Below are 24919 nucleotides of genomic sequence, written 5' to 3' on the forward strand. Positions count from 1 at the left end.
TAATATTTGTGCGTGCGACTGTTCGCGTAACCCGACACTAATGTCCATCTTAATTATAAAGGCTAACTTTAAAAAAACGATCTACTGGTACTGTTGAAGGTAGGTTTTAGGTTTTTCTGAAAGAGCTACGTATTTTCATGATTTGATGTACATACCTCCTGTAATACTTATTAGAAAATAAACTATTCTACCTGTATGATTTAATCATAAAGGAAAGTAGCTATTGTATGTAATTGCATGATTTACATAACAATCTAAATTATATTCTTTCCTATTTAATGCATGCTAATTATAAGATGTAATGTTTTGGAAAGATGTGTCCCGCCGAGTTTCTTGCCGGTCCATATTGGGATACCCTCCTCCAATTGAGAGGGGATTTAAATCTTCTCGGGTCATAGGTGTAGGGTTAGAACCGGTGTAGCTTTATTTGACGTTCATAAGCGCAGTGTAATAAGCCTAATTGAATAATAAACTATCTATACTATGAATTTTATACACCATTGTAATTGGCGACCAGAAATCATACTACAAGAAAAAAAATCTGTTCAGAAATTATGAGATCGCGGCGAAACGCGAATAGGTGAAAAGCTACAAGGAATTTTTGATTTCGAGGTATACGACTAACAAACGGAATATTCTCAGCAAGCAGATTTGACTGTATAGTTCGTGTCAACTACGATGACGCGCATATTTGTCAAATCCAATCTTTAATAATATGGACAACTAAATAGAATAGAACTAGGTGAAGTAGAGCTAGGTATCAGGCATTTCTGTCAGATATTATTGCAGCTCAGTGCTAGGGTATTACAGCAAGGCCGAGCAAGGAATGCCTATTTATTACAACAGTACGTCCAATAGTGAAAGTGACCAGCGGAGCGTCGCGGGTTCGAATCCGGTTGGAATCAAAACGGTGCAACAGCCATCTAAGGAGATTCGAATTGTAGTGATGGAGCAGGTAGGGAAACTGTTGGTTGCCGAATTAGTTTTAGAAAATAAAGAATGAATGGGAAATATACCACAAGTTGGAACTAATGGCCTGCACGGGTGTCTAAGATGTATCATGTAATGGTACATTACTATAGAGGCCGGGAAACGAAGGGTTGCAGGCCAAGTAGATACTACTAGACCACAGACAGACAGACAGTTTAGTTAGACAGTTTTTGTAGTGGTGACTAGACTTAAATCGTTACATGCATCTTGTTCACGGGTAACTGCGTCTGCCTGGGTAGATGCATGTAGCTGCGTCGATATATCGGGAGCTCAAAAACAATATATAAGGTAACCACGGTCCATATGCATGTTGATTTAAGTCTAGTGTAACTAAACGTTAATCATTCAAGTAGATATAGATCAAAAGTCGGTATTTCCTCCGATTTCGGGATTAGTCCTACGGTCAAAGTTGTTTAGTATAATTTACACTCTACAGAATCGTATAATAGATACCCACGTACCTAAAAAATGCTGTATTGTAGAAGAAACATCTGTATAAAATCCATGTAATAGTTTTTGAAGTGAAAACTTCTTTAATCTCAAAAAGTGCCCAACGCAGGGCACTTTTTGAGATGGGAAAAAAATATTAAACTCACGACACTGTTACCGTCACCGTAACCGACACCTCTGTATACAGGATGACCTTAGCCATTGGACAAACCCTGAAATCCCACGTAAGGTTACTTCTCAGGAATGCTCTGACGTTAATATATTTTTAAAAAGAACAAAAGATAAAAAAAAAAATTTTCGAACAAAAGTTATTTGCAATAATCGACAACAAAAAGAAACACACTGTGTTAATATTTGGCAGTGTTTTTGACAATTTGTTCGAAATATTTGTTAATGATGACATTTTACAAAAGTCAGAAGCTTATTAGTGTCATAAATAAAAAAGATAATCAAAAAGGTCGAAGAAGGTTCCATACTATTCTTTGAGGATATTACCTTAGGAGCTACTAACACATACAGGCATCCAAAGTAAAAAATGTAATTTGTTAATTTCTTCGAAACTGCTACACCGGTTGTTATGATACTTTGTACACTGGTTCAAATACCCTAATGCATATGTACATTTCGGCTTTGTCCAATGGCTAGGGACACACTGTATAAGTATGTACAAATATTGTGATGTTCATACTTACATAGGTAGATGCATGTTGTCATTTTTTGAGATGGGAAAAAATCCATTGAACTCGCGACACTGTGTCCGTTACCGTCACCGATACCTATCAAAGCTTAAAATATTTCTTGAATATTAAAAATATACACACGTAATTGTTCAAGGTTCCCCTGTCGGTACTCCCGGAGTATTTTTTATGATAACTGCTTCTGTACCCCTAGTGTAAATTTATTCGATGGCGTAACGTGACGGAAGCGTTTGCGTTAAATCTCATTTTGTACGGGATTTTGAGTTTCCAAAACGTTCCGCTTGGCGCGCTGTTTCTAAATCCCATACTAAATAAGACTTAACGCAAACGCATACGTCGCGTCACGAAATCGAATAAATTTACACTAGGGGCTGTTTTTTAACATTTCAAGGTATTTATAATTTTTATTGTTACGCTACCGAATGTGTATCCATTTTCGACAAAATTAAATGATCTTTTCTGTGCTTTATTGCAACAACGTTAAGTCCACAAAAGGACAGTCAGTGGGCAGTATGTAAATATGTAAAAAAGTCACGTCTGCGCCGTCTGTACGTCGATGACGAACGGTGTCAGGCAACGGTTTGTTTTTTTACACTTCGTGGAATGGAAAGAAATGGAACGGTTCATTGAATTGTGAAAATTTGGCTACGTCAATTAATTTATTAAGAGCCACTAGACTAGAAGCCACTGTACAGGGTACAGGACAGGCATTACGGGCAATAAGAATGGGGCCAGTACAGCGGGGTCACGAACACTAATTCGAGCCAATTATGCAGTTTAACGCCACAACGCGATTGGTTGTTGAGTTCGCAACACGCGCGCGATTGGTCGCAACTAGTTGCGTTAGACTGCACGATTGATCGCAACTAGTTGAGTTAGACTGCACGATTGGCTCGAATTCGTGAGTGACACCACTGAATTAGCAGATTCTTAGTGCCTTGCAAAACAACATGCTTAACTTATATGAAACTTGGTATTAACATGAACATTGAACATTTTTGTAACATATCTATTATTCTGTAATATACATACATTCATAAATATATACCCACTGTGAAACATCATGAGGACGACATATGAACCCTGTCAAACAGATGTTTGCGCAATATGCGGTTGAAAGAGAATTTTTTCTGTCTAATAGACAGGTGAAGATCATTCCACGGCCGCTTTATTAAGTAGATATTAAGTAGATAAATATTACCCCGATGTCGAAATTATCCCAATGCACTGTAAATAATTAGTGTATCAAAAAGAATTTGAAATAGAGGTGGATTGTCAAAGAAAACTTTGTAGCCACAGTAAATTTACAGCCATCGTTCGACACATGATTAAAACTTTTAGAACGCCGTTTGTCTGTGATCCTTATCCTTTCACTGACATGTGTTTAATTTGTTAAATGTCAAAAAGTGGCGCCATCTAATAGATTAAAGGCTAAAGGTATGGCTGCGTTTCGATCGATGGGGCAACAACCTTTGGTTATACCTGGTAAGATGGCGTTCTAAAAGTTTTAATCATGTGTTGAAAGATGGCAGTAAATTTACTGTGGCTACAAAGTTTTCTTTGACAATCCACCTCCATTTCAAATTCTCTTTGATAGTACACCACCAGTAATTGGCTTCGTTCCGCTGCACTAATGAGTGTACAAAGTGAACTAGTAAATGTGTTCTGCCATGCTTCGGCCCTTCATGAACAATGGTAAAAGGAAAACAAGGCCCCACGTCAATGACCTGTTTGATTTTTTAGAACATACAGGTGTTTTTACCTTTATAAGGGGAGCGACCGTTTAGGGAAGCAACCCCGAAATCGCTAAATAATTACCTGTCCTATATGAGAAACCATAATCCACAATTTAAAATTTTCTTTTTGTGACTGTGGGGTCGGTCCTATAGTAAAATCATCAGTATGGTTTAAGTATACGAGGTTTAATTGCCATTAAGGGTCCCAGCGCGCACAAATTTTTTGCACAAATCGCGAAGCGTATGTTTGACGTAACTGGTGACCGAAGAGCTGGCGGCTGTGTGACGTTGTGCGAACGTATCAATATTGCGATACAACGAGGTAATGCCGCCAGCATCCTATTTTGGATTTAATCTAGTTATAGTAATCCTGTGTATATATCCATTAAGTATTTATTTATTTAATCTTTATTGCACAAAAGAAAAACAATCTTATAGTACAAAAGGCGGACTTAATGCCACGAGGCATTCTCTACCAGTCAACCTTAAGACTGAGCAGAGAGATTGTGAGCGGTGCTACAATTACAACAGCAAAACAAATCAAACAAAAATACATATAATAACATATAACATAGTATATTGTTATTGTAAATATATTTTTAATATAAGATAATAATAAATAAATAAATATTATAGGACATTATTACACAAATTGACTAAGTCCCACAGTAAGCTCAATAAGGCTTATGTTGAGGGTATTTACACAACGATATATATAATATATAAATATAAATTTTTTATATATAAATATTTATAAATACTTAAATACATAGAAAACACCCATGACTCAGGAACAAATATCGATGCTCATCACACGAATAAATGCCCTTACCAGGATTTGAACCCGGAACCATCGGCTTCGTAGGCAGGGTCACTACCCACTAGGCCAGACTGGTCGTCAAATAAGAAAACTAGTCTATCATTTTGATATTCGAATGCGCTCCGGCCCTTATAATATCGAACAATAGTAGTAAAAGTAATGCAAGGCCGCGTGCGCAAGGTGAACGACCTGTCGCGCCTGCGCTGTGCTGTGCATGGAATTATTACAAACTATAAGGAATACATTCAAAACTCCACTTACAATAAAATTACTAGTGACTCTGTGAGCTGTGGACCTCGATACAAGCTTGAAAAATTATAAAATTACCCTGAAAAAAGTGATCTTCATTAAGATTAACTGCTTTATACGAATGAATGTGGAGGGATGGAACGGAAGAGGAAAACCTCGGAAAAGGTGGATGGATTGTGTGAGAGATGACATGAAACGAACGCGAGTGAACGATGAGATGACGGGTGACAGAAAGATGTGAAAAAAAAAGACATGCTGCGCCGACCCCAAATGAATGGGATAAGGGCAAGCGAATGATGACAATATCAACAAATGTTTGAAAAACAGTGAAATACAAAACAGTAACGTTAACTGTTTTAAATGTCTAAGCATAGAAAAAATTATAAAAATAAACGAACAGTCACTATATTTTAGCTACTCACAAGAGTAAAATGTACTGTTTATTGTATTTATTTGTCTTTTAGGAACAGTAAAATTCACTGTTGTGTTCGATAGGCTCATATGGTACTGTTTAATGCAATTTCAATCGTTTAAAATGTTTTTTTTTTCTCAGTGTAAAAACACTTTATTAAGTCTACAGTCAGGCCAAGATTAGTTGCCAGCGATTTTGCCAGCCCAGACTTCTTTTTCTTCTTTTATTTTTAAAATAAGGCTTCAGTCCAGTGGGACTATTTCGCCAGTATCAAGGTATTAGGGGCTTTAAATACGACTAAAATTGTATGTTTAGTACAAGACAGTGTACGGTGATTTCATCAGCACTTGCAAGTAGCACGTGGACTACCGGCCGTTGACTCCAAAATGGTGGTTAAACGCGTTTCAAGATTAATTCTCCATTCACTGCACACTACCACATTAGTTTACTGTATAATAAGCTATCGATATTACACTTTAAACAATAAACTACAAACCGGAAGGGCGACACACAGCCCAGACAGTTCAGGTGTTATTTTAAACGTCAAACTTCTATGAAATTATGACGTAATATATTATGCTGAAGCGATCGACATAAAAATCAAAGTGATTTGTTAAGATTTAGTTAGTGGAAAAATTCATAGAAAAATGCCGTTATTCCGTTACATTTGAAAAGCTATTTTTCTCTCTTAAGTGACATAAACCCTACTGGCGCCAATTTCCGCCATTTTGAACTTTTTTCCAAAAAACGAAACTACAAAAAAAACTATTTAACTACCAAACCTCCTCACAAAATTTCACGAGAATCGGTTGATAAATACGACCTGTCCGGATGTCCATACGAAAGCATTTTTGCCCAAGCTGAAACAAAGACTTTCGCCAACCATCGGTCAATAAATATTGTTGAGAATTTAACAAAATGATATGCTATTGTTACAGATCAAGCTGGCACCATGAAGCGATCTCGACACAGATGGCTGGGATGTAGCATATTTTGTAAGTATTCATCATATACTTTGTATACATCATCATCACTATTTATTTATTTATTTAATCTTTATTGCACAAAAGAAAACCTTATAGTACAAAAGGCGGACTTACTGCCATGAGGCATTCTCTACCAGTCAACCCCTACTACTACTATTCCTTCTTTTCCAATTAGTTAATAATCAGAGAGGTATTTTTGGCCCCTGTTAATGTCATCTCGCGTTGTGTGGTAGGGCACAGCACAGCGGATGTCATTCCAGATCTAGAGCAGAGCCCAACAGGGGAAATAACACACCTTAAAGAAAACCGCGGCCAAATAACACTAGACCCTACTCATAGTGTTGTGTTCCTGCCGGTGAGTAAAGTTGCCAGAGCTCAACGAGGGTGCGGAGTGTTAGGGTCGGCAACGCGCATGTAACTCCTCTGAAGTTGAAGGCGTACATACGCTACGGAGATTGCTTACCATCAGGCGGGCCGTATGCTTGTTTGCCACCGGCGTAGTATTAAAAAAAAGCGTTCCTATTATATTTACTGCTGCCAATACTGCTGCAATAATGCACTACTGCCGTAAATGACAAATTTAATATACATTCCTCATTAAACTGTCCTTTTTGACGTTTGCTGCAGTAATATCGGGCATGAACGTCAATTTTGACATTAATGGCAGTAATGCAGTCGGCAGTAATGTCGCGATGCAATACTGCCGCAGTAATTCTGATGTTGTCTGATTCCAAAGGATACCTTAAGACCACACCAGAGAAGATGACATTCTTTAGGAACGCGAGTGTTATATTATATGCGTTCATTTCGCGTTGAATATTACTGCACATCCAGCGTAGCATGTTAAGAGGCTGTCAATACCTAAAGCGCGCACACTGTCTATTTGTATCGGAGTAAATGAGATAGCACTGTCGCATGTTACTGGGCCTGGGCAAGGGAATAATAAGAAAAATATTTAAATAAAAAAAGTGGATTATTAGTGTAATATTTAACTCGACCACGGTTTAGATATGTTTTGAAATTGTGATTTTAATTGCAGACCCATAAGTCAAAACAATAAAGACATAAAACCGTTTAATTGTGATTTTAAGACCAATCTTTGCAATTATTTTCTATCGAGCCGATTTCGTTCAATCGTGTATCGAGTACGACCACGGTCTTTGAAATATAATTAATATGAACATATATTTATCTTTCTAGACTAAAACAAATAGTCTTTCTTAAAAAACTGTTTAAGTAACATCAATTTCAAGGACATTGGGTGTTGACAGCCTCTTAATTTCCATGACGTTAAGAGAATATATTTAAAATAAATATTTTCTAGTATAACTTAACCTAATCTAACATTTGACAAAAACAAACTTGACATTTAGACTAAAATACTAAAAACTAACCTTGAAAGACATCCGTGCCAGGCAGACGATCTCACGAACATTTACAACTACTTTTGCATGCCTAAATTAAGGTACAAACATTATTGATACTGAATAACTTTGTAATCCAGCAACTACACATAATGTTTAACAAAATAAATGATTTACTTTACTTTACAAATATCCTTAAAAGAAATACGTGTGAGTGATCTGTCGATACCCCCCGTCAGGGGGGTATGAGGGGCCGCTACCGCCTCTCGGCTGCGGCGGCTGTCGCGGGTCGCTTCCCCACCGACTGGTGGGGTGGTCAGTTGGCCGTCATTTTGGGGCCGTGAGTGAGTGAGTAATCTGTCGATACCCCCCGTCAGGGGGGTATGAGGGGCCGCTACCGCCTCACGGCTGCGGCGGCTGTCGCGGGTCGCTTCCCCACCGACTGGTGGGGTGGTCGTATGGCCGTCGTTTTGGGGACGGTGTGGGTAGCTGGTGTAGGCCAGCTCTTCGCTACCGATCGTTATCCAACCCCACGGCCCCTAACCTGGTGATACCGTTTGAGCGGGGCCAGGTTATGGAGCCGCGGAGAAGGCGACCGGCAGCTTAGCTGGCGTGTAAAAGTTAGTCCCCGGGCGGGGTTAAAAGAAGGAATGAGTGATCTGTCGATACCCCCCGTCAGGGGGGTATGAGGGGCCGCTACCGCCTCACGGCTGCGGCGGCTGTCGCGGGTCGCTTCCCCACCGACTGGTGGGGTGGTCTTATGGCCGTCGTTTTGGGGACGGTGTGGGTAGCTGGTGTAAGCCAGCTCTTCGCTACCGATCGTTATCCAACCCCACGGCCCCTAACCTGGTGATACCGTTTGAGCGGGGCCACCCAACTGCGCTTGCCCAACGACAGGAATGTCGTCGGTATAGCACGCATAGCATGCGGGCGACAGGCAGCTCCCCTGCGGGACGCCAGCCTGGATGCGGCGTTCCTGTGACACCGCGCTTTCCACTTGTACATGAAAGCGGCGGTCTGCCAGGATAAAAGAAATAGAGAGTGAGTGATCTGTCGATACCCCCCGTCAGGGGGGTATGAGGGGCCGCTACCGCACAGTGGCTGCGGCGGCTGTCGCGGGTCGCTTCCCCACCGACTGGTGGGGTGGTCTGTTGGCCGTCATTTTGGGGACGGTGTGGGCAGCTGGTGTGGGCCAGCTCTTCGCTACCGATCGTTATCCAACCCCACGGCCCCTAACCTGGTGATACCGTTTGAGCGGGGCCAGGTTATGGAGCCGCGGAGAAGGCGACCGGCAGCTTAGCTGGCGTTAAAAGAAATACTCACCTACTCGTATAGTATTAGGCTGCGTTTCACTAAAGTTAGGCGAGGATGCGTAGCGAGGGGTGTGTTTGTTAAGAACCAATAGAATCATTTCATTTCTTTTCCTCACTCAGCGTGTAGTGACTCTATTGGTGGAAACGCAGTCTTAAATGAGTATATAATAGGATACTTCTCTAACGAGTATATATTAAAAGGGAAGAATAGCTTTTCGAATGTAACGAAGTAACGGTAATTTTTCTATGAAATTCTATTTCGGGAGAAAACGTTTTCCACTAACTGTATCTTAACTATTTACTTTGATTTTAATGTCGATCGCTTTAGCATAATATATTAGAGGCTTATAAATTTTACTTTATTGAAAAATTAAAAAAAAAAATTGTTTTACATATTTTGAAAAAAAAAGAAGGAAAACCTATAAACCTTTAAATCTACCAGACTACGGGAGGAGGATTACTTTAAAAATAAACACCTGTGAGGTTTCTAATTTTATTTCACCTTCAGATGAACAAATCACAGTTTATTTTAATAACCGGCATAAACACGTATGTCCTATCTTGCCTATGCTTTGCCCATGAAATTCTAGAAAAAAAGAGAGCTCTGATGCCGTCGTCGGCCTATTTAATAACTACTGGTTCTACCCCTTCCTCTGTTCCTAACCAGTCTTGAAGCAGTTTCCTTCGTAGTCCGATAGATGGCGCCTTCGAGCCATCGATTGTGGTATGTTGACATTTGTTGGTGTTTCGCGCTCCTCCGCAAGGTCCAGCGCTGCACTCGATTGCCAACAACCTAGTTTTTCATTGTGTCAATAAAATACAAAAAAATCATGAAGAATGGAAAATGTTTAAAGTGAAAAGAACTTTTTCTCCTTTTGTATAACCGATGACGTGATGGTATACTACCCTCTTAAGCCGCATCTGCTAGCAGATGGCCTAAAATACTTAATAAAACACTAAATTTAACCTTGACAACTCCCCAGGCAGGATCTCACGAACATTCAAGTATCTGTAAAAGGAATAGTTACGCTCTAAATGTCGAATGCAGTCTAGGTTTTATGTCAAGGTCTAAAAAATAGAAATTGCTAGTTGTGCAACTGAATTATAATAAAATATGTCATGACATTATTATAAGTTAGGCTATTTCTATTTGGTAGTATGATATCATGGTAATTTGTTTATTTTTCCACTGTTTAAGTCACTCAAATTCACCGCCAAATGGGAGCGTATCTTATTGTACAGTCAGCATCAAAAGTAGCCGATCAAACAAGGTTTCAAAAGTATCTACCATTTTGTAACAGCTTAACAAAAGTTTGTGATTCTATATGTAGACAATTTAGACTTTAAATGATGTACTTTTGAAGGTGATTCTTAGAGAATTATCTATATTTAGAAAAGTTATCCGGAATATCAGATACTTTTGGCGCGTTGTTTCATCAGCTACTATTGATGCTGACTGTATGACAGCGACGAGGTTCATGAGGCTTTTAAAAGTTACTTTGATTTAAACTTTCACAATTTTTACATACATTATTCACTTAAACGGGAAATAATCGCGTTTATGTTGTGTGATGAAATCCTCAGGGTGCAAAACGTTTAAGTGGATGAACAAGGCCAAAAACTTTATGAAATTAGCCTATCCTCTTAGGACGAACGTGGAGGACCAGTGCGAAATCGCCTTTTCTTACAAACGTAGTCCTTTTTGATTGAATCTGCAAAGGCCATATAATCGATTCTGTGGTGATGATTTATATTTTTAAGTATTTGAATCCCGTTTTACACAATGAATCACAACAATATTAAAATTTACCTTTCCATTTCTATAACATAATAATATATATTTTGGTGATTTGTGTTTATTACGAGTGTAATAAGATATTTTAAGGTACGAAGAATAGTTATTTGTGTCCCAAGGGAGGAAAAGTAGGAAATTGCGTGCCGCGTGTAAAATTGTTACCCGAGCCCAAGGCGAGGGTGGTAAACACGCGGGATGGAATGTCCTACGTTTCCTCCCGTGGTGCGCATACTATTTTTCTGCTCTGCAAACGGCAACTTTGATTAGCGCAGCGTGCAGCGGGAGCAAAGTTGACGCTTTCCGCCCGGAGGGCAGAAAATGTATTTTTTGTCCTATTTGGTCTTTGGTAGTTGGTTTTGGTTTTTGTCCTAATGTATTTTTTGTCCTAAAAAAGGATTGGTCTGAAACGTCAATGGCATTAAATTAATCAAATTTAATTGTCACCCTGCCCTTCGCGTTTGAAAAAGACTACACACTACACATGTAAAAAAAATATATTTAAAGTGTACTGTATATAGTCTCTAAAGTCTCCCGGACTCCCCGTACTACCTATACATTTACGGGTGCGTATATGTATGTTTGTAAAATGAGGAAACAGTTTACACGCGACGCATGTTTCTGTAAATATCGCTGTTGAATTTGTTAGTGAAATCGCGTGAAATTGTCTCGCGGCACGTTCACTTTCAGGAAGGTGAAAATTGTTCCACAAACACTTACTACTTAATTTTTGTTACTTTACAATATGGAGCATTATTTACATCAAGTATAACATATAATAATATGAGATGAGTAAGCTTAACACATTCACTGCCAAGATTACGTATGTGTGTCCATTTTGTATTGGAAATGGGGCCATTGGCACTGAAAGTGTTAAAGGGTATCTAATCTATGTTCCCTTCGTTTGACTTTTTTTCCATTTTTTTGACTGACCGAGCACTAGCGAAGATCTCCTATCCAACTTAGGCCAAAATGCCAACAAAGTATGGCAATATTCAAAAGCCCCTAGGTCCTAACTCTTGAAATAATTAAAAAACCTAAATAATCAAACGAGGTGGCTAGTCATCATCGCTGGCATCATATTGCGTAAACAAAATTTCTATAATGTTAATATCCAAAATACCCTTAATGCAATACGTCCCATAAAGACATTTGATCCTCAAAACGAATCGGATCGACTCATACCAAACAAAAATATCGTCAGGCAACAAATGCTTACAGATACATTACAGAATAGACTTACATCCAAGATTTAGGTATAACCTTAGAAATCAAAAATCATTTTGGCGACATGCAGTTTTTTGCTGCGTCACCTGTTCTGGTGTAGGTTTCGGAAGATTCCCACGGTACTGACGAAATAAGATAAGATAAGATATATTATTTAACCGTGTACAAAGATCTTGACAATAATACAATTAAGAATCAACAGTTTATCCATCACGGACGTACAACATAATTATAACTAAACTATAACTAAATAACAAAATTAATACATGCATGCACTATTATCATAATCGTCAAACTCTTTCATGCTGTAGAAAACTCTACTGAGAAGCCATTAAAAAAAAAGTTTTAAAGTTTTTACTCTCTACAGACTTTATTTCAACAGGCAACTTGTTAAAAACTTTTATCACATAAATATCACACCCTTCGACCAGAATCTACTCCATTGCTCCACTCTGATTAACCTAATATTCCCACTTCCAGGTATCACAATTGCCGTGCTTTCCCTGGAAATCCCCACCACATCGGCAGCGAGGGCCACCTCCCTCATCTTCGCCAAGACCTCGACAACCACAGCAGCGCCCGAGGAACCGAGCGCGCCAGAAGATGAACAGGTACCAGTTCATTTATAACTATATCGTTACCAATGTTCCAAATGCTGGGCCAGTTTAGAGCTGTACACTACATCTTATTTAAATTTTGAGAATTTTCACATATTTTATATTCAGAACCACAATCCAAATAGGAAACTCAAAAATGACCCAAATATTAGAATAGAATAGAATAGAAGAAGCTTTATTTAAAAACGCTAAATTTAAACTTAACTAATAGCACTGACATAATATCATTATAAAGCGTCACTGAAATGGTTTCCACTCAGCTTCATGTCAAGGAACCTTTAGGGACCCCGACGCTGGTCTTCCGTGGAAACCCTCCCTATTACATATATTTATCATCTTTCCGTTACTATAAAAATGGCAACGGCATGAAAATAAACATCTTGGGTGATTTTTCTAGTATTATGAACGAAATAGCTCATGATTCTGGGTAGAAATAACATTAAAAAAATCTGAAAATTAAGAAGAGAATAGTGTACATCTTTAAATAACAACTAGGGCCAATCTGAGTGGACGCTCGAGTGGCGACCATGTTAAATTAAAGCAAACCTATCCCTGGAAATCCCCACCACGTTGGTGTCGAAGGCCATCTCCCTTATATCCGCCAAGACCTCGACAACCACAGCAGCCGCCGAGGACCCGAGCACTCCGGAAGATGAACAGGTAACGTCTACTTGTAACTCTCCCTTTTACGGATATTTCAAATAATAGGCACATTGTTAAATTTAATTTAAAACTGTACACTACTCTTTTTTTATTGTATTCAGAAACACAAACTCTTTCGATTGAATGCAAATAAAAATCTTGGATCACGATTCTTCTCTTGATTCCGAGCAGAAATCACATAAAAAATTCGAAATGAAGAAAAGTAAAGTATAGTGTACTTAAAAATATGGCTTTTAGGTTCAACCTGAGTTACCCGAGTGGATACTCAAGTGGCGGCCATGATAAACAAGCGCAAACCTTCTATCCCAGGATTCTGTAATTACTTAAAGGGATCAAGGCAAAAACAGCTAGATTCAGCTATTAGTAACTAATGAGCACTTTATATACCTAGATTAGTATGCTGCTCGTACAATCATACAATCATGCAGACATTTCGCCTTGATAATCGTAGCAAATAAGGAGAAATTCAGTCAGGAAACGAATAACGCGTATCACCTTCGCAAGTTCCCTACGTCGATCGAGAAGTTGATCTAACCTTCGACATTCTGACGTTGGTTACGGGTACACGTATATGATTAATATAATCGCATCCGCCTTCCTGTACTTACATTTTAAAAACATCACACTGATATGATTTCAATCTCATTTAAGCCCTCAAATAAAACTGATTGATATTGATTGATTGATAGCAAAACAATTTCATTATATGGAAAAATTTAATGACCTTCATTTCATTGGCACAGTGTTCAACATCAAATCAAATTTCCGCACTCCATACATTACGCATAATTCTTCCCCGCGTTGTCCCGGCATTTTTTCCACGACTCATAGGAGCCTGTGGTCCGCTTGGCAACTTATCCCTAGAATTGGCGTAGGTAGGCGTAATTTTACAAAAGCGTCTGGCATCTGACCCAGGTTGTAAACCCAGAGGGGTAGGCCTTATTGGGATTAGTCCGGTTTCCCCACGATGTTTTCTTTCACCGAAAAGCGACTGGTAAATATCGAATTATATTTCGTACATAAGTTCCGAAAAACTCATTTTGACCTACCAATTCTGGATTGAAAGTCGCACGCTCTTACCACTTGGCCACAACCACTTATTAATCATACTTAGCAATTATTTTATTAAAGTCTACATCACGCTGTAGAATTCATTTAAGTCGGTTAAAGAAAAATAACTTTCAATCTCAGTCCAAGCACAAAACCATCTGAAGATAGATCTTGGATTTTTTTTTAGGTTCTTACTTGATGCTTAACTTCCACTATCAACTTAATTATTTTATAAAAGATATTTCGATATTCTTTTCTAATTTTCAACCCGCATCCATGATCTATCATTGAAATTGTAGATAAATGTATGACATGTTGCTTTTCATTTCAGTTAGAAACAACAGCGGAAGGAGGAGAGAACAACACCACCAGCAAACTCACGGGGATCCCCCAGATAGACTATATCTACGACCCCAACTTGCCTCGAGAGCTGAATGGCTACAATCTCTCCGGCTACCCCTTTTATGAAGCCGTGCCTCCACCAGAGATGATAGACTTCAAGTGTGACGGATTACATGATGGGTTCTACGCGTCAGTCCCTCATAAGTGTCAAGTAAGAGTGTTATTTACTACCCGAACTTACCTCGAGATCTGATAGCTACAATCTCTCTGGATACACCTTCTATGAGACAGTGGCTCCACTAGAGACGATAGACTTTAATGTGACGAATTACATGATGAATCGATGCGTCAGTCCCTGCTACTGTTCTTCATAAGAGTCAAGTGAAAGATTGAGACTTTTGGTACTACCCAGACCTACTTAAAAACACAGATGAGAGTTTTTACATGTAACTTATAATAGTTAAAGCTGTATAACAAAAATTGGCTTGTACGAGCATCACGATTACATTTAAACGTGCTCCTTTACGAAGTTTTCCAAATCTTTTTAGGGGTTTATGCGTAGTGGAACAATTTTTTTGATAGATAATCCCTGCTCTCCTGATTCCAGGTATACCACCACTGCCTGTTCGGCACGCGGTACGACTTTCTCTGCGCGAACTACACGGCGTTCGACCAGAAGACCTTCATCTGCCATTTCGTCTCCGAAGTGGACTGCAAGAACTCCCCCAATTATTACAACAGGTGAGTTCACAGGGACAGATTTCCTCACCACATTATAAGTACTCCCGTATTAGTTTAGTAATAGGAAAGTACTACCGCATTTTTGCGCAGTTGCATTCAGGATTACGACTTATGAAAATATCTACAAAAACTGTTTGACAAAGGAAACCTCATAATACTGCCTTATTTTTCTCTGGATAGCAAGGTCGGTAGTTAGTTAATTTTGTAAAAATCAGCGAATGTTTCAAAATCTTATATCCGGATTCCTATGGAGGACAGGATGCAACTGGAAAAGCGATACGAACTGGTGGAAGAGGAATCTTTACATGGAAAGGTCGACTCCAGTACAATATTTTTTTTCATTCATATTAACCCGAAACATCATTATTTCCAGGAACGAAGCTCTCTACAAAGCCGCAACGACGACTACCATCCCTCCCCCCACCACGACGACCACCACTACGACGACCCCCCGCCCGCGCCCGAGGCCCCGCCGGCCTCATAGATATGACTACTATGATGATGATTACTACTATCCGGCGAGGGATGACTACGACTATGAAGAAAGGTTAGAATAATCTATACGCTTCGCCGTATAATTACTAGTTATGTACTATTAAGGTGCCGTTGGGATGTGAACAGAAAGTGATGTTCTCAGAAAGGGACATCCTTAGAAAGTAGGTCCTCAACAGGTGACCCAACTCAAAAGTGACCGTCAAAGAAAGTGATCTACTCCGCCTAAAGTATGACTTTACAAGCATTTAAAATCAATTCATCTGAATTGAATTTTCTGTGATTTAAAGAAACCAATGGATCTCAAGGCTAAAGCTGACATTTGGATGTCAATTGCAGCCGCATTGCTGTTCCGGCATCGTTGTTGTTGCCACTATATCTGACAATTTCCTTGACAAAATGAGTGACGTTCGCCGCTGCATTACTGCCTCTATTTTGACGTGCATTCCGTCACTCAACCAATCAAAATCGGACTCGTTTTGTTGCAAAATGCTTAAAAGTTTTCTTAGAGATTTTTACTGTAACATAAGTTTAGTAGGGAATATTGACAAAATCACTAAGAGATCCGAAAATTTCATGATTTTTCAAGTATTTGAATTCAACAATAGCACTGTGTCACTATTAACATATAAAAAAACAGCCGATCCTTATTCGATACAAGGCACCTCCCCTTGCATGGAACGCTTTCAATAGGCTATTTGTAGTTTAAGTGAAGCTAAAATGACTCCCCTGTTAACCATTCATTCAAACCCATATCTCATTCAAACAATGACGTTTATTTTCAGAGGTGGGAGGCGACCCAGGCCCAGGCCCCGACCCCAAGGCAGACCGGGAGGCAGGAAGCGTAGGCCTGTCGATGACTACGAGGATGATAGGTTTGTCATTATCTTTGTACTTATACAGTCCGCACATGAGCTCCATGCGTTTTCTAGCCGAGAAATGAACGGAACAGACCTCCTTCATCGAATGATAACCAGAAGAGATTCTTTAATCCTTATTTTATTATTAAAGGTAGGAGTAAGTAGGCTAACTTAAATCGTTACTAACAGCTTGAGCCAATCTCTGAACCAACTATCATAACATAATGTGCTGATATTCAAAATTGAAAATTAAAATCGTGATAAAAAATGTTAAAAAAAATCATTTAGACGAAAACAAGTTTTACGCAAACAGACAACAAAGCGTCTTTCGCTTAAAACTGAATTTAATATTTTCCAGATATGAACGGCGTCCGCGTCCGAGAGACGAGCAACCTGAAGATGACTACGATGACAGGAGACCCTACGACCGACCCAATAGGCCAGCCAAGAGACCCTACAGCGACAGGCGACCGTATGAAGACGAAGAAGATAGACCTGGCTATAGAGCTGGAAACAGGAGACCTAGACCAAGAGACGAAGAAGAAGAGAGGTACAGAGAAGATGACAGACCAAGGCATAAAGATAGACCAATTGAAAAACGACCTCGTGATGATATGAGGAATCGTGATGATCCTGGCCAAGATGATATAAGAAATGAAAGACCTAGAGATGAAAAACCTAGGGAAGGATTCAGGCCCCGGGATGAAGGGAAAGCACGTGAAGAAATAAAGCCTAGAGATGAAATTAGGCCTAGAGATGAAATACGGCCTCGTGATGAGATTCGGCCACGCGATGAGATTAGACCTAGAGATGAAAAAAGACCACGTGATGAAATAAGATCGCGAGATGAAATAAGACCAAGAGATGCAGGTAGGCATAGAGATGAAGTTAAGCCCAAGGATGAAGTAAAAACGCGTGATGAAATAAGGACGCGCGATGAACGAAGACCATCAAGGGATGAAGACAAACCTTCAAGACCTTATTCTAATGAAGGACGAAGGTATAGAGGAGAGAGGGAGAAAGGCAGAGATGAAAGGCCTTACAATAAGCCAGAACCGAGACCAGAGAGAAATTATGATGATGAGAGAGTTCGTGAAGAAAGAAGACAGCCCCCAACCGCTCCTGAAGGTCAAGCGTTAGTGAAACCTAATGGCCATGGTATATTTAGTCAACCAAGAATGCCGCCAAAGATCAAACGGCCGGTTCCTGCCAACGAGAAAGATAAATACGAATATGTCACAGTAACGACAACAAAAGCGCCGTTAAGAGCTGACGATGATGAATATTATGATGATTATGAAGAGGAAGATAACAGGAGACCATCGTCATCTGGAAAGAACAGTCAAATACAACAAAGGCCAAAATCAGAACCTGTAGAAAAAGAAAAATTTAAGCCTTCCAGGCCACATCATTCTAGTCCAGCACCTAAAATTAAGAAAAATAAAAGACCGATTGATTACGAAGATGATGAGGACTATTATGAGCCGCCTGTAAAATCACAGAAATATACTTATAACCAAAGGAACAAAGAAACTCCTAAAGTTAAAGTGACTGATGAGTATTATGATGATTACGAAGATAGGCAAGATAGGCATAGAGATCACGTAAAGACAAAAGACGAAGATATTACTAGTAGGATCAAAGATCTAAAACCTAATGTAAAAGTACTAAAGCGTCCTTTTTTACCGTCTAGGGGTGGTAGTCCCTACTTGCCTAGGGGCTTGCAACCAGTTGCTGGTAAAGACTTAACTGCGCCCCCGAACACCACCCCTAAACCCACCACCACCACTACTAGCACCACTACTACCACTACTACTACCACTACCACCCCTAAACCTACAACTACCACTACTACTACGACTAGACCCACTACTACGACAACAACAACAACCACTACAAGACCCACCACAACCACAACAGAAGAACCAACAACTACAATTACAACAGGAAAACCAACTACAACCGAACTGACAAAAGAAGATTACGAAGACGATGACGAAGAGTACTATGATGAAGAAGATATAGATTATGACAAAAAAGAAACCACAACAGAAGAACTAACGACGCACCAACCATCAACAACGCGCAAAACTAAAACAACACACAAACCAATAACAACACAAAGACCAACTACAACAGCCGCCGCTGAACTGACAACTAAAGACCAAGCTAAAAACTTAGCCGCAAAAGTATTAAGGATATACAACGATCAATACCATGCAATCAAAGAAAAATTAGAAACTACTTTGTCGCCTGGAGATTATTTAAAACCTTATTTAGAGGCTGAGCAAGCGGCAGCAGAGGAAGAAAGAAGACAAGAAGAAGCAGATGATTACAGTTATAGACCGACAGAAGCACCATTCAAACCGTCTCCTCAATTACCAGAAGTAAATCCAGAAATATCAAAGCCTTACACAGCGACCGGGAAACCTTTAAGAATACCAGAGAACATATCTATTAAACAGAATCTAGCTGATTCTATCGAAAATGATTATGATGTAACACTTAACGAGGCTATAGCGCCTGTCCTTCCAAATGTAAATGTTAGAAATAACGTCCCAAGTGGATTCATAGTTCCAGGAGATAGGGACTACACTTATTCAAGATTTAGAAGCAATTTCCAGCAAGAACCACAGTTCGCAGCTTCAGAATTAAACAGCTATCAGATTCGAAAGAGGCCGCAGATTTCAGGGGTTAGCATAAGAACACCGTCATCGTATTTTCTACAACCACAGAGATACCAGGATGGTATACAAAGGCCACAACGGCATCTAGTTTATGAGCCAAGACCTCAAAGCCATTCAGGCGTTTACCAGGCGCCCCAGTTTAAACTATTTTGAGACAGTTTTCAGTTCCAATGGCATAAAGTGTAATTGATAATAGCCTCTAATATCAATACGCAGGTAGTTTAAAATATGGGTGGATCAATTTTTTTGTATTTACTTACATATTCCGTTGTCCAGGGACAACACACACAGTTACACACAGTTTACAGTTTGTTAGAAAAAAATATCACGTTCTACTAAATTATTATGCTCATTACGGAAATGGCTTGAAACCACAAGAAATCCTGTTTGGTACATACATACCATAAAATGAAGATTTTTAAGAGTTGTCTAGGAAAACGTAACCGTAAAAAGTGACGAAAAAGTTGATTTATCTAATGGCTCAGTTCATTGGTCGATAACTTGGTTGATATAAAGCGTACAGGGACTCCCCGCAGGCAGTATAACGACTAGTGAAACTCATGTCTCGATAGTTCGGTCGATATACAGCATGCGGGTGACTCCCCGCAGGCGGAAAGGTACTATAAGGACTAGTGAAACCCATGCGTTTTGGAAATCTCCCTCACCCCGCACGCGAGCCCTATCGACCAATGAAACTCAGCCATAATATAGTGTTGTGGGTGAAATTGGAACATTCAAATTGTGATGTGGGGTAACCTTTGAAAGATTTAACAAAAAAACCTGCGGTTTGTACTATTTTTTCGCAAAAATCGTTTAATACACGCTGCAGGTTTTCGTTTTTGGTCCTTTAGTCATTTCTAGTTTATTTAACATCACTGCCAATTTTTATAACATTTTAATTTAAAACATAAGGTGAGCAACTTGTAAAACTTGCATATAATCTTTTTTAGCAATTGATCTGAAACAAAAACTTAAGAAGTTGAAGAAGGAAACCTACATAAAAGATAACTTTTTAGTTCTTAAATACTTCTTTTTGTATTTGCCGATATTTTTAATATGATAATTTACTTCTTCAAACTGATATAGAAATGTACGGTCAATGAAATGTTGGTGCATCTCAATGTTGACATTATAGTGCAATAATAATAGTATACGTACAGGCGAAGATAGGCTATCCACACCTCGGTATCAATATGGTCAAAACTATAATAGATTAGAGACCGGCTGAACTAAATCTGCATGACTTCTAAGCCAAAGAATGTGGTAATGCCACCATAAATGACAAATATCAAAATAGAGTCAGACCAAGATAAGTTGGCAGCCATTTTGATAGCCCAGGCGGTGCAAGTGTCAAGTAAACGTCATAATTTCATGTAAGTTTGACGTTTAAAATAATAAGCCGTGCACTGGGCTATGAAAGTCGCTGTCAACTTATCTTGGTTTGATACTATAATATTCATAGTGGCGCAGCCACACTTTGACGCTACCAAAACGGTGCAAACTTAGCTTAGACGGATTCTTAAGATGCAGATAGTTTAGTTTCCAAGTAGGCATATTACAACGCGCTTGTAAACGTCAAATAAATAAAGCTACACATTTTAAGGCACCAGCTGAAAAGAATGGCGTTTTTTTTTGTAAATTAGTGTATTTTATACAACCATTATAAACGGCGAATTATACTTTTTCTAATGTTAGTGATAGACCATATCTTTGTGTATTAGCTGTACTGAGTGTGTGGACTAATAAAAACTTGAGTATTTTTTGATGTGCGGAGGGATAGAAAGATGCATTATAGGTCAGAAAAATGGCCATTCAGGTCTGATGAATGATTGATGTTGTAAACTTGTACTTATATATACAGTTCCCTACTGCTAATATTTATAAATAAAGTATAAGATACATAATTGTGCATTAAAATTAGAGAATCTCTTTTAAAGGAGGTTTCATTTCAATAAAATGAACTCGTGATAGGTTATCTAAGTGAAAATAATCAATTTGAAATAAAAAATATATATAATTGAATATAAGCAGTAGGCACTGTATAATTTTATATTTTTGTAGTTCACTAATTTAAGTATTGACAATACTCTTTAGTTACCCTATCTTAAGACGGAAAATATATATTTTTCAAGGGTTACCGGTAGTACGCGCTGAATGTTTTGTAAATCGTATAAATATTGAACAACTTTTTGTAAGTAATGTATCTACATGTAATTTAAGATATTTTTGTAGAAATATAAAAAATACTTCTGATATGATGTGTTTTTTTTTGACGTCGAGCTTTTATTTAACTTGCCCTGTTTGTATGTAAGTTTGTTAGTTCGTGTTGGTCAAATCTTGAGAGCTAAATTAGACCTACTTTCCGATTTCCGATGAAGCTGACCATTTGCATACATGTGTAAGTCCGGTAACAATGCAATATCATGGTACCATCGAGCTGATGTGTTGATGGAGACAGGAGGTGGCCATAGAAATTCTGTGATGAAACAGCGCAACCTAGTGGTGTTTGGGGTTTCTAGAATTGTCTCGATGAGTATTATTGCCTGCGGCAAGAAAAGTACAGATAGTGATAAAAGCTTGTACGAAAAATTGTTTTTTGCCAAAAACTTATCATCATACATCGTTATCGCGGGGGTAACGACGATTTGACGAAAATAAACAATAACAGAGGTGACACTTCTATCGAGAAACGTTAATATGTACATGGGTACATATTAGAGTTCAAAATGTAGTAGTAGAAAATTTTGATAAATATTGGTCATCTATTATGAAAATCTAAATAAAATACTTTAAGATGTAAATACTGATATAAAAATTAAATACATTAGTGACTTATTATTCAAACACTTTGAGTCATAAGCTTGTACATAGTGAAATACGAGTTAGATTGACCTTTTCAAACGAAAACTTCATGCCAGATGAAGCACATCTAAGAGGCTTAGAATGCGTAGGCAGAATATTCCGTTTATACAAAACAGACATTCTGTTACATGTGTTCTTTGACAGGATTGTTCTTGCTCCCGCGATAACGATGTATGCTTATCATCTTATCGTTGGTAATGAAAATAAAAACGTTTTTAAAATTTCTAAATAAATTTATAAAATAATTATTAAAAATCCATTCACAATTAAACATGTACAACTTAATATTATAATTACATAAATTCAATTAGGTATTCCATTTCATTTGTTACATTAAATCTAAACATATATTTTGACACACTTAATTCAAAATTCTACCTTTTTTGCATTGCGTAGAGGAAAAGGAAGCAAAACCAAAACATTTGTTTCTTTTTTAGGGTTCCGTACCCCTTGCAGGATCACTTTACTGTCAGTATGTCTGTCAAGGCCCTTTATCTCGGGAATGCGTAGATATATCGAGTTAAAATTTAAACTTATGGCTACAGTCAATTGAAGCTGTGAAAAAATCAAACTTCTTAGTTGACATTAAAAAGATACGGCCGTTTACGCCGCAAAAACGTATATTTCAACACTATCAAGGGAAGCAAAATGTATAAGGTACAGTCACCAATTAGAATCCTAGGCCACTATAGAACCTTGTCGCTTTAACTACTAGATACTTGACACGCATCACTCAATCAGCACTGTCGTAGAAGTCATTATGGCATGGTTTTATAGTGGCCTAGGAATCAAATTGGTTGACTGTACTTTCTGTTGACCTAGAACTGTGAAATTTGTCAAGTAATGTCGTCTTATACAAGTAAAGGGAAAAATCTGAAAACTATAAATTTGTAAAAAAATAAATAATATAAACCAACCAACCTGAGCAGAATGGCAAAAGATAGAAATAAGTTCCGAGAGATGGGCGCCGACGTCAGGTGATGACATGGCACAACAAGAAGAAGAACTAATATAAAACATAAGTTATATTTGTACGGAACCCTCGTTGGGCGAGTGCGACTCGCACTTGTCTTTTTAGGATTCCGTGCCAAAAAGGTAAAAAGGAACCCTTATTTTAATTGTGCTCTCTTTTCGCTTGTTAGATATTCGACAGTTATCGGTCTCTCATCGTGCCAGATATTACATTTTAATCAATACGCTAAACTCCTAAAGGTTCACCATTATTAATCACAGAACACTTGACAAAAATTAAGCTTAATTAGGTGCTAATTAATGAATTTTGAACACACTCTTAATTCAATTTGCGTAACTTCAATTCGATCAGACAACGGAAAGTGACTCAAATTAAAGTTACATGCTTGATCCTTTGGAGTGCTTAGGCATTGAATATTACCAGATCTTAGGTCATTCTAGCTCTTATATACAGAACCTAGTACAGATAATCTTAATATTTAACAAATCACAAACTGGACTTCTCAAACTGGTTTCTTTTAAAATTTGTACCAGTTGATTTATCTAAAGACTGACTTAGACTGGCATCATTTTTACTGACACCTATTGATTTCCATTTCTTGTCATTTTCTGTATCATTATCATTTAAATATGCTGCATTTGCCATTCCACTTTTATCTTTGGTACTATTTAGCTCAACATCTTTTCTAATTTTACTTGAACCAGTCTCAACAGCTCCTTCAGATCTACTTGCGTTTTGGAATTTAGTTTCTCTAGATTCTAGATCACCACTGATCGATGGTTTTGGGGTAACGTCTCCTTCTTTGTGGATCATTTTGTTGACGATAAAGTTGAGATTGTAGAAGACCCAGGTGGAACACCAGATGCCGGTCTGGTAGAGGCAGACTTGCCACCAGGTCATGATACCGAAGACCCCGTAGAGCCAGCAGCCACCGAAGAAATATACAGAGTAGTATCTGGAAATTTAAATTGCATTAGGTATCTGATAAGAGGCGCGATGGTGAAAATTTGCGATTATACTTATTGCACTTGTATTGATTTTATTAAATTGTTATTGATATACTCGTATATTCGTATCATTAACATAACTATTTTCGATCAAATTCAATTATGACAAGATTTATAAATATTGAATAGACCTTCTGAAGCTATTTGAAACTATTAAAATCATACATTTCTTTGATTGGATTGGAGATGATCGCGGATTATACGGAAATCACCTAAAAGTTTGGAGTTTTGAAATAATTGGGTATATACAGAGTGCATAAAATCAGCATAAGACCTAAAGTGGGTCGATAATATTCAGAATGTTTATCTTGGGGTCATAATTGGGTTAAAAATAAAGGAGTTCAGGGTGCCTTCCAGCAAACAGAGGTGTATTTCCATTTGTTTTCATTTCATTCGGACACAGATGTCAGAGGTGTTTTCATATAATTCATTCCCAGTTGTCCCCGCTTCACGAATGGTGATGGTCACGTGGGACAGAGACAAAAAGGAATGCACCCAAACAGCGTTTTAAATACTCACACTAGCATAGAAGACACAAACACCCACAGACACCTCTCGACTTTCACATCGGTCGGCTGCCTCTGCCAG

The 24919-nt window shown here is 38.4% G+C and overlaps 2 protein-coding genes across 7 annotated transcripts in view; one reads left to right on the forward strand and one right to left on the reverse strand.

The window, feature by feature from the left end:
• The window catches only part of LOC133532003 (cell surface glycoprotein 1-like), a 93788-nt gene extending 72046 nt beyond the window's left edge, over positions 1–21742 (forward strand). For all 3 annotated transcript variants that reach the window (XM_061870478.1, XM_061870476.1, XM_061870475.1), the window contains exons 2-9: positions 6294–6350; positions 12518–12648; positions 14699–14920; positions 15317–15450; positions 15824–15997; positions 16728–16817; positions 17161–21305; positions 21351–21742. In XM_061870478.1, coding sequence (XP_061726462.1) covers positions 6308–6350; positions 12518–12648; positions 14699–14920; positions 15317–15450; positions 15824–15997; positions 16728–16817; positions 17161–19642 — 3276 coding nt within the window. In that variant the 5' untranslated portion in view covers positions 6294–6307 and the 3' untranslated portion in view covers positions 19643–21305; positions 21351–21742. The remainder of the gene's footprint in view (positions 1–6293; positions 6351–12517; positions 12649–14698; positions 14921–15316; positions 15451–15823; positions 15998–16727; positions 16818–17160; positions 21306–21350) is intronic.
• An 821-nt stretch (positions 21743–22563) lies between these two features.
• Positions 22564–24919, reverse strand: part of LOC133532012 (androgen-dependent TFPI-regulating protein-like) — a 41468-nt gene continuing 39112 nt past the window's right edge. For all 4 annotated transcript variants that reach the window (XM_061870495.1, XM_061870494.1, XM_061870496.1 and 1 more), the window contains exon 4: positions 22564–24279. In XM_061870495.1, coding sequence (XP_061726479.1) covers positions 23811–24279 — 469 coding nt within the window. In that variant the 3' untranslated portion in view covers positions 22564–23810. The remainder of the gene's footprint in view (positions 24280–24919) is intronic.

Source organism: Cydia pomonella, chromosome 26 (genome assembly GCF_033807575.1).
Source record: "Cydia pomonella isolate Wapato2018A chromosome 26, ilCydPomo1, whole genome shotgun sequence".
In the NCBI taxonomy this organism is placed as follows: domain Eukaryota; kingdom Metazoa; phylum Arthropoda; class Insecta; order Lepidoptera; family Tortricidae; genus Cydia; species Cydia pomonella.